The 18,017-nt window shown below is 42.1% G+C and overlaps 1 protein-coding gene across 1 annotated transcript in view; it reads right to left on the reverse strand.

Annotated features, from left to right (window-relative positions):
- Nucleotides 1–251: 251 nt before the first annotated feature.
- HIBADH (3-hydroxyisobutyrate dehydrogenase) overlaps nucleotides 252–18,017 on the reverse strand; it is an 81,434-nt gene continuing 63,668 nt past the window's right edge. The window contains exons 7-8 of the mRNA XM_083706055.1: nucleotides 10,365–10,521; nucleotides 252–1,138 (exon numbers count right to left, since the gene is read on the reverse strand). Of these exons, the coding sequence (XP_083562181.1) occupies nucleotides 980–1,138; nucleotides 10,365–10,521 (316 nt within the window). The 3' untranslated portion in view covers nucleotides 252–979. The remainder of the gene's footprint in view (nucleotides 1,139–10,364; nucleotides 10,522–18,017) is intronic.

Genomic DNA, 18,017 nt, shown 5'->3' on the forward strand with positions numbered 1-18,017 from the left:
CGTGTGCAAAATAAAAAAGTATACTCACATGCTATATTTATTATGTAGAAAGACTAACAGGTCTTATTGCTCTGGACTGTAGTCATCACTGTTAATACATATGGACTGCAGTGAAAAACGAGGGAAACTTTAAAGAATATAGTCATCTATAGAGGTTTACACAAATTTTATACAAATACATATATTTGTACAGCCAGAGTCCTAAAATTAGGGCAGGAAAACAAATGTAATCACACACAAAAAAACCCACATTTAGTGATCATTCACTATCTTGGTTTTTATTTGCCTTTGAAGGCATGGGGTTTATTTATTTAGATTTATAATAATGCAGGATATACCTAAAGCAAATGTGTAACAGTGAGGTTAGTAGACATGAACCTTTCGAAAATATGTGAAAAGGGTAAAAATATATATATATAAAATCAGATTAGCAAAGATTAATCACACACAGTGTTATTTTAACTATGTCTACCATTTAAAACCGTATAAGCAGCAGCCTTTCAATAAACTCGCAAACCTCTTCTAATATAACTTTCCACCAGCATTTATAATTAGGCCAAAGCGAGATGTAAAAAATATCAGGAAAATTCTTCATGGGAATAATTTTTTTTTAAAAGATGAAATGGCTTGTTACTTAGATAGGAAGCTCAGAATCAGTCCCTTAAATCACAGTTACATTTGCACAGTTTAGGACCACGCTAAAGTCATTTCGTATACAAGGATACTGAATTTTATTTAAACCTGATTACAGGTCTTTAATTAAGTCAGTTATGTACCGTAAAGCTAAAACACGCACCAAAACCCTTTCTCTTTATAATATTTCAAAATAAATCCTGGCATCTGCTGTAGCCCAGCAAATTAGAGGTGGGTGAGATCATGATTCATGACCTTCGATTAAACCCATGTATTTGATGAGTAATCGGCAAGAAGGCTCCAAAGACAGTTTGGTTGTTAACAGTGTCCGTTGTCAAAAGAGATTTCACAAGGTCTCCTCTTCACGTAGGAACTGGAACACAGACGAGAAGTCTTTCTGGGAATAGCCCTTGGCACACATGACCCTGTAGACCTGATGGGCTAGAGAGCCCAGAAGGACTGGCGTCTTGGTGTTGGTAGCGGAAACCTGGGCCAAGCCAAGATCCTGGAAAACAAAACAGAATTGGGAGAAGCAGAGCAAAAAAAGAAAGAAAGTAAAACAAGAATTAAAATCCAATTGGGACTTCCGGTGGAGCGCGGAACCTAACGCAGGCGAGGGTTCTTCCTGCGGAGGTAACCCCAGCTTTTTCGCCAGTTTTTGGAGGATTTGAGGGCGCCAGAACCTCCAACCAAGCCTCTGGTGGGTGTCTAGAGGTCCAGGTACCCGGCAGTGCCAGACAGCCGATCGCTCTGTCGTCAGGTAGCCTTTGATAAAAAGGTGAAGAGTACGACGGTGCGGGCGGCAGGCAGTCGGGCAGCCATTACAGCGGCGATTTAACGGCGATTTAGCGAAGCCCCGAGCCTGCAAGGGATAGCGCTTTGCTCTCAATACGAAGAGACCCGGACATATAAAACAGACAGCGAACTGAATAAAACAAAATAAGGAAGTCTCCGGGTAAAAAAAGGGGAGAAAGTTCGAGTTCTGCGTTGGTTTGACTTCAGCGGAAAAAGACGCAGCGTTGCGAGCAGAGCTTAAAGAGAAAGTAAGTTACCGCCAGCGGATACTGTTTCCGTCTCCCTCGGGTAGCTATAGTTTAAAAGGAAAAAAGAAACTCCTTTCTTGGTAAGGGAGAAAGTTAAGAGGGAGCAGAAAAGAGGGGTGATAGAAAAGAAATCCCAGCCGGCAGGGTAACTGAAGAAACGGAAAAATAGAAAGGATTGGAGCTAGAATATTTTCCGGAAAGTTAAAGCAGCGAGAGAGTGAGAAGACGCTCCGACGCCATCTTAAGAGGGGAGGCAAGGAGAGGCGCCGTGGAGGTTGCACTAAACGACTCAAAAAAGCGTTAAACACGGGGATACCGGGTACTACAAACATACCGGCTCAGTTGTTGGAGAGGTTACGTCGCAGCTTATCAGACCCCCGCGGGGTTGCTACCCCCCGCCCGGGAAGCTAACTAAGAAACTTTGGTTGACGCGGCAAACAGACGGGACAGACGGATTCCCATGGAGGGGTGCGCCTAGTAGTACACTGCACTATTTTATGACCACATTGGGGCCACTTTATTACTCTCCTCTGAGCCTTCGGGCCGGTGTCAGCCTCGGAGAGTAGCCTCCCTCCTTGCAGGACTGAGCTTTAGATACTTCCAACATAAATGCTTACGAAGTAGGTACGGACCATCTCAAAATAGCTTAGGTCATTCAAATTGATATCAATACTGACAGTCAAATCCTTCTTTCATTTGTGACATTCGGAGTAGCCCCTTACAACTCTGACTCACTCCCCAGCTTATCAATATTAGGACAGTATGGGTTATCAGCTCGCAAACTGAATTCACGGATATCGAGATATCGGTTGGATTAGCCCGAGTGGGGGCAAGAAGCTTATAGACTGAACACTTTCGATTAAAAACGGCCAACTAACCCACCCTGAGATTTGGGGGGGAAAAGGACAGAAGTCAAGTATATCAAGCATACTAAGCAGCGGGGAACGGTGAACGGACTGGGCTATTCCCTACACTCATTTGTGATTTAGTTTTCTGTTTGGTTAACGTAATTCTCCGATTTATTCACTTGGGGCTGTATCTCCTTTCCTCTGATCATGATGGCCAATGTGATATTGATTAAGGGGTTTCGGTACTAACTTAAGACTGTGTTTGAAGTAAGGGCAGAAGCCCTAAAACATAGAAACATCAGATCAGACAGGCCACAACCTGACCCCCAAAGAACTGCGATAATGGCATATAATCAAAAAAAAGGACCGGAGGGGGGTACCCCAACAGATAGGAAAGCCTCAAAACAAGAAACAGAATTTAGAACAGAAATATTGAGAATGTTCGCAGAAATAAAACAAAGCGAGAAAAATTTAGAGACAAAATTAGAGCAAGTAGACAATAAAATTGGAAAAATGGATAAAAAGATTGAAGAGACAGTAAGTGAACTTAAAGGTCAGATTAAGGAGGTATCAAAAAGAGTGGATGAGGGGTTTAAAAAGACCAAACAGGAAATGAAAGAAATGAGACGGGAAGAAGATAAAATGAAAGATGAGATAGTAGACCTATATAAAAAACAGGAAGAATTAAAAGACTCTATCGCGATGAATGAACTTAAACAAAGAGAAGCGAACTTAAGGCTGAGACAGATTCCGGAATTACTAAATGAAAATATAAAAGAAAGACTAACAAAGGAAATGGCACAGTGGTTAGAACTAACGGAGGAGGAGGTGGCAGGAGCAATACAAAATGCATACAGAATGAAAATTAAAGCAAATAAAGCAAAGAAATATCCAGGTGACTGTTTAGTCACATTCAAAGACAAAGAGATGAGAAATCTGATTTTGCAAAGAAATAGAGAGAAGAGACTCTACATTGACGGAAATTACATAATCATATTTAAAGATATTCCAATAAGATTATTGAAACGAAGAGAATCGTATAAACCACTGGTGCACTTGCTCAAAAAAAATAGAATAGACTTCCGCTGGGAATTTCCGGAAGGTGTTACTTTCTTTTACAAAGGAGTCAAAAGAAGACTGACTAGTCTGGAGGAAATAGGAAAGTTTACAAGAAGATATAAAGAACTGCAACAAGGAGAGGAGGAGCCGAAAGGAGCCGAAGGCGGAATCAGACGGAGGGAAGACTCAGAGCCGGTAGAAGAGGAAGAACAGAACGAAAGAAAGACAGACGAAGAGGAAGAAAACGAAGAAGAAGAAGGAATAGAAGGATCTTAGGCAAAAAATTTGAAATTAATAAAGATGACTTTAAAACTATGGAGTTGGAATGTGAATGGGATGAATGATAAGAAAAAACGGAATTGTATTGAACGCATTCTAAAAAAGAAAAATCTAGATATTACATGTTTACAAGAAACGCATGTCGCAAAGAAACATAGGAAAATTCTGATCAATAAGAGGCTAGGGAACGAATTCATCTCCTCAGATAAAGAGAAGAAAAGGGGAGTAGTACTATACATTAAAAACAAAATCGAGGCACACCAACTATTTAAGGATGAGGAAGGAAGAGTGATCGCGGTTCGTATCAAATGGCAAGGTGAAGCATTGATAATAGTGGGGATTTATGCCCCTAATGGGAATAAAACAGAATTCTTTAGCTCACTGGAAGAAAAATTATTTGAATACATGGACCAAAAAATTATAATAATGGGAGATTTGAATGATGTGACCTCAATTGAGATGGACAGACTAAGAAACTCTAAGAATAGAGAAGGGAAGCTACCTAAGACATTTTTCACACTGATTGAAAACTGTAACCTTATCGATATCTGGAGATTAAAACACCCTCTAGAGAAACAGTTCACATATCACTCAGAACCGAACCAATCATTTTCAAGAATAGACCAAATATGGATATCGAACAAATTGACACCAAGAATAAAAAAAATTGAAATCCAGGCCAAAGTACTATCAGATCACAACCCAATTGAAATGGAAATGAAGGGGACAGAAGATCGAACGTTCAGATGGAGATTAAATGATAATCTATGGGATGATCAAAAATTTGTCGATAGAATCCGGAAAAAACTAGGGGAATACTTCCTAGACAATTCAGATAAAGGGGTGAAATCAAGTGTGGTATGGGACGCTAGTAAAGCGGTAACGAGGGGTCTTTTTATCCAGCAAAATGTTCTGAAAAAAAAGAATAAGGAAAAGAGGTCAAAAGAAATTCTGAGACAGATTATGGATAATGAGCAGAAATTGATCACAGAACCGAATAATGTAAATATAATGCTGGAAATAAGTCCCTTCAAACGCAATTTGCAATGATGATAAATAAGGAGGTCGAGTGGAACATAAAAAGGTTAAGACAAAAAAACTTTGAATTTGCCAATAAGTCAGGTAAATGGCTCGCATGGCAAGTTAAAAAGAGGAAAGAACAAAATACAATCAATAAAATACTAATAAATGATGAAGAAACAACTGATCCGAAAGAAATTAGAAAAGGTTTTTTAGACTTCTATGAGCAACTATACCGACATAAGGAAAGGAATAATAAGAAAAAAATAGACAGATACTTAAAAGAAAAGATGGTGAAGAAGATGTCATCTGAGCAGAAAGAACAACTAAACGCCCCAATCTGTAGAATAGAGGTGGAAGAAATGATTAGAGAACTGAAAAGAGGGAAGGCCCCGGGTCCAGACGGGTTTACACCGAGCTACTATAAAGAAATGAAAGACACATTGATGATTCCGCTTATGGAAGTAATGAACAACATCTTAAAAGAAAGAGATATGCCCAGATCATGGAAAGAGGCCTTTATTACCATCATCCCAAAACAAGATTCGGACCTAACCCAAGTTAAGAATTATAGACCCATCTCCTTATTGAATACGGACTATAAGATTTTTGCTGGCATTTTAGCCAAAAGACTAAAAAAGATATTAATAAGGACGATACATGAAGACCAGACGGGCTTTCTCCCGGGTAGGCTAATAAGAAACAACACAAGATGTATAATTAATCTTATTGAATATTTATCAGATAGACACGACAAACCAGCTAGCCTAATTTTCATAGACGCGGAGAAAGCCTTCGATAATGTAACTTGGGACTTCATGTTAAAAAATCTGGAAGTAATGGATGTGGGACAAGAGTTTTTAAACGGCATCAAGGCGATTTACACAGAGCAGAAGGCGAGGCTGATAGTCAACAATGTCATCACTGAGGAGATAAATATATGTAAGGGAACAAGGCAGGGCTGCCCGCTCTCGCCGCTGCTCTTCATAGTGGTGTTGGAGGTACTATTGAACGCAATACGACAAAATAAGAAAATCAAAGGGGTAACATTAGGTTCAAATGAGTATAAAGTCAAAGCCTACGCGGATGATGTTGTTCTTACGGTGGAAGAACCTATAGAAAGTATAAGGGCGATCCTGAATGAGATGGAAGAATTTGGGAAGCTCGCAGGTTTTAAATTGAATAAGAGTAAGACAAAAATGATTGTCAAAAACATGGATCAGGATACGGTGGCAACAGTGCAACAACAAACTGAAATTGAGGTTGTTAAAAAGATAAAGTATTTGGGAATCTGGATTACCAACAAAAATATTGACTTATATCAAAACAATTACATCCCGCTTTGGAATAAAATTAAAAAAGATCTGGAGGTCTGGGCCAGAATGAAATTATCATTCTAGGGAAGAATATCCATGGTGAAAATGATGCTGCTACCCAAACTGTTATTTCTGTTCCAAACATTACCCATACTAAAAGGATCCAAAAACTTTAGAGAATGGCAAAGAGCGATCTCTAGATACGTTTGGGAAGGGAAGAAGCCCAGAATTAAATTTAAGTTGCTAACCGACACAACAGAAAGAGGGGGCTTTGCCCTTCCTGACATGAGATTGTACTACGAAGCATCCTGTTTGTGCTGGTTAAAAGAATGGGTTAAGTTGGAGAACAGAGGGTTCTTAGATTTGGAAGGGTACAATAACAAATTTGGGTGGCATGCATATTTATGGACGGACAAAAAGAGGGTGCATAAGGGTTTCAGCTGTCATATTTTTAAGGGTCCACTAATAGAGGTCTGGGACAGATATAAAAACATACTGGAGCCGAGAATACCACACTGGCTATCCCCGCAGGAGTTAACAAGTGTTAAGAAAGTTAATATGGAAGAAGAGTGGGGGAAGTACGGGGAGATGGTCATTAACGAAGGGGGTAAATGGAAAATCAAACCATACGACCAGGTAAAAGCGCTCACACAGGGCTGGCTTCACTATTTTCAGATAAACGAGATGTTTAAAACAGAGGTGAAGGAAAGGGGATATGAGGAGAAAGAATCTATATTTCAAAAAGAGATAATAAATAGTGAATATAAAAACCTCTCCAAAATGTATAAAATCTTATTAGAGTGGCACACAAAGGATGAGGAGGTGAAGTCAGTGATGGTACAATGGGCTAGGGACTTCGGGTATAACATTCAAATGGAAGATTGGGAAAAACTCTGGAGGGAGAATATAAAATTTACGGCCTGTTCGTTACTGAAGGAAAATATCATGAAGATGCAGTACAGGTGGTATATGACGCCCGTTAAACTGGCCAAGATGTATAAGATAGACAACAAATGCTGGAAATGCAAACAAAAGGAAGGGACATTTTACCATCTATGGTGGGAGTGTAAGAAGGTTAAAAGTTTCTGGGAGGAAATATATAATGAATTGAAAAAGATCTTAGGTTATACCTTTGTTAAAAAACCAGAAGCATTCCTACTATGTATTATGGGAAAAGACATTAGGAGAAAGGACCACAAATTCTTTCAGTATGCGGTGACGGCAGCCAGAATAGTAGTAGCCCAGAGGTGGAAACAAGAAGAAACCCCAACGGTGGCAGATTGGAGAGGAAAACTGATAGAATATGCTGAGTTGGATAAGTTAACAGGGAAAATAAGGTTCCTAAAAGATCAAAAATTTATTGAAGACTGGGGGAAATTCATAGGATATCTGGAGAACAAATGTATGGTAAAAACAACGCTTGTGGGATTCAAAGAGGCTCTGTAAAGAACTAATAAGTATTGCTTAACAGAAATAATGTATCAAAGGGGTATGAATGGCAATGTGTAATTTGAAATGTGTATCTAAGATTTAAACACGAATGAAGGTTCAACGACGTCGAAGGAAGTCCTAAATGTATGCGAAAGGTTGAAATTTGGAAATAATGTATATATAAGGATATCAATAAAATTTTAAAATGCAAAAAAAAAAAAAGAATTAAAATCCAATTGTTGTTTTTATTATACAGCTTATACAGTGGTACCTCGGGTTACGAACGCTTCAATTTACGTTTTCTCAGGTTACGAACGACTGTAACCCAGAAGTAAGTTGTCCAAGCTCTCAGAGGCCTCCCCGCTGCCTGGAGGCAAACCTGGACATCGGCGGGGCCTACGGACCTGAGGCCTCCGCAAATGCCGGGAACCAAGCCCCGACATCCATGGTGCCTAGAGCGGCTCCGCGAATGCCAGGAACCAAGCCCCGATGTCCGCAGTGCCTAGAGTAGCTCCGCGAATGCCGGGAACCATGCCCCGACGTCCACGGTGCCTGCAGGGCTCCGTGAATTCCAGGAGCCAAGCCCCGATGTCCGCTGTGCCTAGAGCGGCTCCGCGAATGCCAGGAACCAAGCCCCAATGTCCGTGGTGCCTAGAGCGGCTCCGTGAATGCCAGGAGCCATGCCCTGACGTCCACGGTGCCTGCAGGGCTCCGTGAATGCCGGGAGCCAAGCCCCGATGCCCATGGGGCCTGCAGAGGCTTTGCAACTGGGCTCCAGCCGCAGGAGCTCTCTGAGGCCTCCACGAATGCCAGGAGCCAAGCTGATTGTGATTGTGGAAAATGACCCTGAGCCCCCTCCAAACAGTGAGTGCACATAAGAAAAGAAATGTTAATTTTTTTCATCTAAAATACTGTCTTATTTATTTTATAGTATAGTACATTGATTATTGCTTTCATTTTATGGATCAATGGTCTTGTGAAACAGTAATATTCGTGTTAAATTGCTGTTTTAGGGCGTGTTTTTCATTGTCTGGAACGGATCAATCCACTTTCCATTACTTTCAATGGGAAAGTCCGCTTCAGGTTAAGAACAGACTTCCGGAACCAATTAAGTACTTAACCTGAGGTACCACTGTACACAGAATCTGGCTTGTCAGAACAATCAGCTGTGTTCAGAAACCAAACATTCTTCCAGGAAGGAGTATGGTAGGGGGGAATCCTGCTTAGCGCTGGGTTTGGGTGCACATGAAAACTTCCCACAGAAGGCTCTCTCGCACACCTGGAGCCAGCGACATAGCATGGGTTGCCAGCACGTAGGCACGGGTGAGTGGGAGAGAAATGGACAGAATACACATTCGCATTCAACTGCCCAGTAGTGGCATCCGTGTCACGCAGATGATCGCAACCACAGATATAAGAAAAGGAAGAGCAGGTCCGTCGTCTGGAGAGGTCACTTCCTGGTTCGCATGGAGAAGCTGTTTAGTGACAGAAGCATGAAACCGTATTGAGGCAACGTTGGGTGTTGAAATTTTGCACACAGACCCCAAATGAAAGCTGGAAAAGATATTGTACTTGGGACAGCAATGGAGGGAGGAAAAAAAGAACAAACAACTGGGGGGGAGTAATCAGCTTTTTAATTTGTATTATTATTATTATTAACTATTATTAATTATTATTAATTATTATTAATTATTATTATTATTATTATTATTATTATTATTATTATTATTATTATTATTATTATTTATACCCCGCCCATCTGGCTGGGCCTCCCCAGCCACTCTGGGCGGCTTCCATAGAAGCCAAAAAATACAGTAATTTGTACTAATCTGGTATAATTTGTTAAAAATCCTGGAAAATCAATAAAATATAAAGAAAGAAATTTTGTGCCCCCTAACAATTTTGCACCTGGGGCAACCACCCCTGTGGCCTCCCCATGCTATGCTACTGTCTGCAGCAAGCAGGATCGTCTTCTCTTTGCATCAGCTGGTGCAGGTACGGGTACCAGTCATGACTGGTAGAAGGCACTTCTAGTCACTGAGGCCAGCTAGGCCTCTGGTGACAAAGCTGGATCCAGAAGCTCCCTGAGACTGTGTCTCTTCAGGTGGACTGTGACCCCAGGCAAGGTGGGCGATGGGTCCGTTTCTTGGACATGGGAACCACTCACCCACAGTGCCTCCAGGAGTCCAGCTCAGCTGATTTTCCTTCATCCATCCAAGAACCAGCCTATGTTTTATAGGCATTGCATCTTAATTGGTTGGTTTAATGTGTTTTTCCGTGTGACGTTAGCTTTCCCAAGCCCTTAGGATAAATCCTAAGATCAGGGGTCAGCAACCTTTTTCTGCAGGGAGCACCGGTCCACTGTCTGTCAGACCTTTGGGGGGGGTGGTGGCTCGGAATATATTTTGAAAAAAAAATATATGCCCCACAAATAACCCAGAGATGCATTTTAAATAAAAGGACACATTCTACTCATGTAAAAACACGCTGATTCCCGGATCATCCGCGGATCTGGCCCCCAGGCCTTAGTTTGCCTACCCATGATTTAGATGGACGCTGCTTTGAACTGATTTTGTATTTTTCTGTGAAATGCAGGAAAATCTATATACAATAATAGGATATGCTGCTAAAAGTCATGAGCAGGAGAAGGTACTGAAAGAAAACATTTATTCTGTTCAGCAAGAAGGACAAGTAACTTTTCTATATGAGCACATTTTTTCTCCCTATATACGTACCTTGGCCATGAGGGTCGTTCCAAAGCCACCTTGATAATTGTTAGCAGAAGGGACGCCATCCATTACTCCTGGCACTGGATTGTAAGTATCGCTTGACCAACAACGGCCTGAGCTCATATTTAGGATTTTGGCCAGCAGCTTTGGGTCAAGCCCTAACCTGTCAAAGGTCAAAAGAAGAGAAGTGTTCGTGTCAAAATGCACATGTTATGGGTGACTTATTTTTATATGCGAGGCCCGTGTTGTCATTTCTCTACCTTTATTCCAAGACTTGAAAAATGATCTGGAGCACTGATATGAAGAGAGGGGAGACCCTTCCTTAAATTAAAGGTCATCAATCGTCCATACACTTTTTGCATGCAAATTGTGAGGTGAAAGTAGGAATAATAATAAAAAACCAGGCGCTTCAGAGCCAGAGGCTCCCTAGAAGATAACATTATATCCTTAAAATTCAAGTGATATTCTTGGAAGTGAGGTGAACCATCAACTGCCAAGTTAGAAGCATGGTTGTTATACACACTGCAGTATCAGTAATAAGACTAAGATCTTCTCCTTATTATTATCTTTCTTTTTATTAAATCTTTATTACACTCTCTTGCTCAAGAGGCAAGTCTACACAACACTGTGACATATGCTCTCTATCTATTCAGAGACATGCATTATAGTTCTGGGTCAATTGCTGAGAAGGTTACTGATCCTGATAAAACAAAGCTTGTCCAAGCAGAAACATCATTTGTTCTATCGCCATCACTGAGTTGAAAGAACAAGCCACTATGCAGTGGAGGGTAGTCTTTAAAACATAGTGGAAAATATTTTAATACTGCAGGCTGGTTGGTTTTGTGTGTTTTTAAAAAAAAATAAAATCTGGCATGTTCCTGTGGTTGTTGCCGTCAAGCTGCAAAGTGTGATTTTATAGCAGTTATACTAGCAGGTATAATCAGAAACAAAAGCTGTTAAAAGTTAGTTTCACATAAATGCTAGGTATGTAAAAAGGAGAGACTTACAGAGATTTGGTTAACAAGAGAAAGAAAAGTAATGGTTCTAGGAAAGCAAAACATCCACACTTTGTAGTTTTAAAACTAGAAGTTAAGTTAATAAGAGAAAGAGGAACAGAACTTTTTATAACATTAACCCCCTGAAAATGAAAACCTCTCAGGAGTTACTGCTTTTGTTAACAGCATTTATCAAGGACTCTTGTCTGAAAACCATACTAGGCAAAAAAAAAACCAGAATTGTTTTCCGTGGTACAACAAACAGTGAAAGCAATCAGCAGTTCTTGTCTGTAGTATGCCATTTAAGAAACACTAAAGCTCAAGTACTAAAGCAATTCAATCCCCATTCATCCACACAACACATAATGTATTTCTTTGCATTATAAATCTACAGGCTCTGATGCAATTTTCCAAAATCCTTCTAGAAATTCAATATTTATATATTTTAAATAATTTATCGCAGTGCTCCTGATTAACAGTCATCCTCATATTACAGTCAAACCTCCGTTCTCAAACAGCTCCGTTTTCAAATGTTTCGGTTCCCTAACACCGAAAACCCAGAAGTAAATGCTCCGGTTTTCGAATGTTTTTCAGAACCCGAACGTCTGACGTGGCTTCTGCTTGAGTGCAAGAAGCTCTTGCACCCAATCGGAAGCCGCGCCTCGGTTGTCAAACGTTTTGGAAGTCAAATGGTCTTCCGGAACGGATTACGTTCGACAACCGAGGTTAGACTGCATTAGGATTTTACATCATTCTTCCTTACAGAAATAATCAGGGTGGTATACAAAATGTTGAAAAATATATAGAAGTACCCCCCTCCAAAAAAAGACAACCCCAGCCACCTAAAATTGGCATAAGCAGTGGAATAAAAGCAGCAGTAAAAAAATGATAATAGATAGTACAAAGTCTGGGAGGAAGAAAAGGCTACCCTTGGTGCTGAAAAGGCACCAGGCGAGGCCTCCTGGGGAGAGAATTTCATAGATGAGGTTTCACAACAGACCCTCTTCACAGTTGCCACCCACCTTAGTAAAGGTAAAGGGACCCCTGACCATTAGGTCCAGTGGTGACTGACTCTGGGGTTGCGGCACTCATCTCGCTTTATTGGCCGAGGGAGCCGGCGTACAGCTTCCGGGTCATGTGGCCAGCTGACTAAGCCTCTTCTGGCGAACCAGAGCATCGCACGGAAATGCCGTTTACCTTCCCGCCGGAGCGGTACCTATTTATCTACTTGCACTTTGACGTGCTTTCGAACTGCTAGGTTGGCAGGAGCAGGGACCAAGCAACAGGAGCTCATAGGAGCGGGGATTCGACCTTCTCATCAGCAAGTCCTAGGCTCTGTGGTTTAACCCACAGCACCACCCGCATCCCACCACCCACCTTACCTCACATCATATACTGGGGGTAATCAGAGAAGGGTTTTCTGAAGATGACTTCAGTGCACAGGGAGCAGAAATTCCTTCTCATATCTCAAAACCATGCACAGCTTTAAAAGGTAAGTGACAGCCCTCTGAATCGCACTTGGAAACAGACCGTTAGCCAGCAAACCTCTGTCAGCACAGGCAAGATGAACTGACGTTCATCCCCTGCAGTGGTGGACTCTGGGCTCTCAAATTTCAGCGGTCACCTGTGCGACACTAAAATTCCTCCCCACCCGCCTCTTGTGCTCTCTTCTAAAGCATTGTTTTGGTGTAACTGGCAGGGCGGCACCCGGTGCGACCACATTGGTTGCGCTACTCTTAAAACCACCCCTGGCGCTGCTAAACTAACCTCTAGCCTAAAGACTGATCCTCAGTCATGTGAAGGGTACCTCGTCCATTTTTCCCATTTTAATACAGGAGACTCACTTGACAACATTTCGTGCATGTTTAATTTTCAATGCACTCCCCACATAGGTACACTCCCAGCAACTCACTAAGGTAACCCATACCACCATGGTTGTAGACAAGTCAGTGGACCATATACTGGAATGTTAGTTAAGGCTCCACTGAAAATTATTAAGTACCACGAGGGTTTGGGTCACTCAAAACTCTTGTTACCAAATTCAGGATTTAGATACTTTGACATTATACCACTTCCAGAACAGAACTTACCTCTGTTATATAAAAAATGGGCAGATTGTATATTTGATATTTACCAACCACCCAAGGAGATGTAATCTGAAGTGCAAACCTGGGGGGTGGGGAGAATGGGGAAAGAGAAAAGTGGTTTTCCATGTGGAATCAAACTGGTGCAGCTCCACTGTCAAGGCAGGAGTGGGTCATCAATAACTCACAAGGTGTCAGTGAAGTTAACTCCTTATTCAAAGAAACAAAACAGCTCAGTCCTAGTGAGCAGAGCAACTCTTCCCAGTAGTTTTTGCCCCAATGACACAGTTGCAAAGACTGAGGGTCCCTGCCTGCCCACCATTCTCTAAGTCTCTTCCTCTCCCAGGTCCATCCCGAGCAACTAGAGACTTCTCTGCCTTGTCTGTCTTTGCTCCACCCTCTTCATACCTCCGACCGCTCATAGTCATCCCACCATCTGAGCCCCAGGTGGTGTCTCCCACCACTCGTCTGCATCCAGCCAGTCCATGACATCCACTGATGGAATGTATCCATCAGCATCATTTGGAGGAAGGCAACCCTGGACAAGTCCTGGTGCCCTCAACAACTCCCTCAGCTAGCATGGCCAATGGCAAGGATGGTGGAAGTTCTAGTCCACAACATATGGAGGTGCCATGTTGGCTACCCCTGTTCTAAAAAAAACTCCCATGCATTCACACCACTCAATTTTAAAAGAAAACTTTTAAAAAATCCAGAAAGCCCAGTGTTCAAAATGATGTGTTCTCACACACCATGTGGTGCTCTTCAAGCGACTCCTTTCCCTGATCCTTCCCTTTTTATCCCTTGCAGCAAGTATATCATTAAAAGGAGCAAGTTAGAGGTGTTTTGCATTTCATCTTTCTGTGGATTCGTCTACTGGTGCGTAGATAACTGACAGCTAAAATTAGACACGTATTAAAATCAGTTACTGAAGAAGTCCTCTGTCTTCCACTGCGCCCAAAGCTTGTAATGGTTTGAAAGCGGGTAGAATATACAGTAATTGTCATTCAGTAAGAGTCTATCCTAGAAAGTCATGCTTCAGTGGAGAAGACTGAGTTTCCATTTGAAATCAACAAATTAATCCAAGACAGGTATCTGAAAGGGCAAGTTTAATAGGAAGCAGCTACTGGGCTCTCAACCATGATAAAATGTTATTGCTGTTTCCCTGTAAATTGGCTTGGAACATATGATACTTTCTGCATAAGAGCTCTATTGCTGTTCAAGAGATATACTGCTCAAGCTATCAAAACGATGACAGTCTGTCAGTCCCCATAATAACTTGCCACCGGACATAGCGAGAGGATGTGCAACGCACGCATGCATTTACAATTGCAAAGGTGTTCCACATTTTGGTCAGGGGGTGAGGAGAGAGAGGGAGAAAAGTACCACATTGTTTGTGCAGCATCCCGTCAATAATTGCAGCAGATAATCCACACGGAAATACTTAAAAGTCTTCAAAAGCTAGCAGGGAGTTCAGGTCTACTGAAGTGCACAACACGTCTAGTTTTGTTTGTTAAAGGTAAGTTTGAAACTTCAGTTATCTGACTAGCTAAATCTTGTAGATTTTATTATGCAATTGCAACCTCAATGGTAACCGACTTCTGGTTCACGCTTCGTCTATTCAGGGGCATAGCTGTTGGAAAACGCCCTGGGGGGTGAGCCTGGAAGCCCCTGGAACTCCGAGTGTCCTCAAGTAGGCGCAGCTCCATAGAAGACATTCTTCCCTCATCTCCAGTGCGCTCAGCGACATAAACCAGTTGGTATTATGCACACTAATATTCTAGCTTAACACAGCAAGTAGCTTGAGGCATCGTAGAGCTAATCTACTATTTATTTACACACTATGTACAGACAAAAACATAATGTCGTCTGTCCTCTCCAGCTCCGAGAGAACAAACAGGACAAGTAAAACGTGGGGCTACCTTTGAAGGTGACCAGGAAACTACAACTAATCCAGAAGGCGGCAGCTAGACTGGTGACTGGGAGCGGCCGCCGAGACCATATAATACTGGTCTTGAAAGACCTACACTGGCTCCCAGTACGTTTCCAAGCACAATTCAAAGTGTTGGTGCTGACCTTTAAAGCCCTAAACGGCCTCAGTTCAGTATACCTGAAGGAGCATCTCCACCCCCATCATTCTACCCGGACACTGAGGTCCAGTACCGAGGGCCTTCTGGCGGTTCCCTCGCTACGAGAAGCCAAGTTACAGGGAACCAGGCAGAGGGCCTTCTCGGTAGTGGTGCCCTCCCTGTGGAATGCCCTCCCACCAGATGTCAAAGAGAACAACAACTACCAGACTTTTAGAAGACATCTGAAGGCAGCCCTGTTTAGGGAAGCTTTTAATGTTTGATGTATTACAGTATTTTAATATTTTTTTGGAAGCTGCCCAGAGTGGCTGGGGAAGCCCAGCCAGATGGGCGGGGTATAAATAATAAATTATTATTATTATTAAAGTGAAAGTATATTACAGCAGAAGAAATAAGACTGTCTTCATCTTCTCATGCTCTTCTCAGACAGGTATGTGATTTACAACAATCTCATCTACAGCATTGGAGGAATGAAATACTAACAATAGCGTGGGAGGTGCTGCGGGCATGGTGTGGCCAGGTGCACAATTTTTGAGGGGGCACAAACCAGGTGCTCCATGCAGGCAACCCCAGCCCAGCCCAGCGCTCCTCACCACTGCCAAGGGCCTTGTTGGCCGGCCAGACTCTCCCCTGCAGGCAGCTCAGCACGACCGAGTTTTGCTCTGGAGGGAGTGGGGTTGCTTTGGTGGCGGGGGCTGGGCTGGCGCCCCTGACCAGCACACACGTGCACCCTGGGCACTGGCAACTGCTGCTACGCCACTGGGTCTATAGTCTGAAGCAAGTTTAAATAGCAGCCACATTCCTAGGTTAGTTTTTGTTATCTCATCCCAGCTAGGAGCAGTGAGAGTGGCAACTTCTTCATGTGCATTTTAAAGGACTACTTGATCCAACAATGTATATAGATCAGGCATGTCCAACTCCCAAGAGACTATGATCTACTCCCACTATAAGAAAAACTGGCAGTGATCTACCCATTGGAGCGGGGAGCCTTCACGTGTGTTTTTGGGGGCAATCAATCAGGATTACGCAATCGACTCTGATCAACCATGGATGACCCATGATCAACCACTTGGACATGCTTGATATAGACTATGGAGAATTGCCTTGTAACTTACAAGGCATGGATTTCTTAGTAGAATAGAGGTAGAGTGAAAAGAAAGGTTTATGGTTGGAAGAGACCTTTCATTTGAGAACCCTTTCCTAGCTTCTCTCACCACTTCATCTTACCTCCTCTTGAGACACATCAAAAGGAACAAAGAAATTGGAAGTTGCTGGATAAGCACTTTCAACATTTCAAAAAATTGTTTAAAAAAATGCAGTGTTACTTTTCTATTCTACCTTTCCTGCAGAGCTCAAGGTTTCCCTCCTCCTAGTTTCGTCCTCACAACAACTCTATGGAGGGTATGTTAGGCTAAGAAATGATGAGCGGCCCAAGGTCATCCAGTGAACTTTGTGGATGAGTGGAGATTTGAACCCAGCTCAGGCACTCTAACCACTACATCATAACTTCTGAAGGAGTTAACTGAAACTCTACAGCCAAGGTGGGTTAGGGGTTGGGATAGGGGTAGCCAATGTGATGCTCTCTAGATGATGTTGGACTACAATTCCAACCATTCATAGGGCCATGCGGGTTGGGACTGAAGAGAGTTGGGAGTCCAGTCACATTTGGACTCCACATTGGCCACCCTGGGGTTGGAGTTTGGAACTAGGACAGGGGATACTGAGGTTTAAATCCCTGCTCAGCCCACAGGGTAACTTTGGCCCATTCATTATCCTACCTTATAATTTGAAGTTTCATTTCCTCTGAAATCCCACACCGAAGATAAAACTAGGGGTTATACAACTCATTACCATAGTTAAAACATTTTGGCCTGGAATAAAAAGAAACAATACTTCAAGGTACTTAACTGGGACCGAAGTAGCTGAAATATTGAAAGATAGTGTTGAGCTCTCTCAGATTTAGGGGTGCTATCAGGAATTAACAATGCACAAATAATGAGGCAATCGTTTAAACCAGACCAACATTACTAGCGTAGTTTAATTTGCTGCCAATCTTTCAGTGGGGTGATAAAGATCTAAACCCAAACTTTTAAAAAATGCTTTTCAGACTATATGCAACCAATTTGAGAAACCCAAATTGATTAATTTTGGCTGAGTCGTAAGTTTCCTTTATACTTGGATGTGCTATATAAAGAAAAAATTGGCATTACTACCTAAGTAGACATAAATATCTAAAATGTTGCATTGTACAGAGGTATTAAGACAGGTTTTACACATCATTCTGTAAAGTGGCCAGCTTCAGAATAACAGCAACATGCCGACATTCATAAATATTTCAGGGTGTTTATTTTTAAGAAAAATCTTTTTGATTTGAAAGCCAGCCTTCATGTAGCACAAGCCTACTGCATGTTTACTCAGAAGTCAGTCCAACTGAATTGAGTGTGGATAACTCCCAGGTAAATGCTGAGATTCAAAGCACATAAGCAGTGCCACCAT

Source organism: Podarcis gaigeae, assembly GCF_964106915.1.
Source record: "Podarcis gaigeae genome assembly, chromosome: 12".
Lineage (NCBI taxonomy): Eukaryota > Metazoa > Chordata > Lepidosauria > Squamata > Lacertidae > Podarcis > Podarcis gaigeae.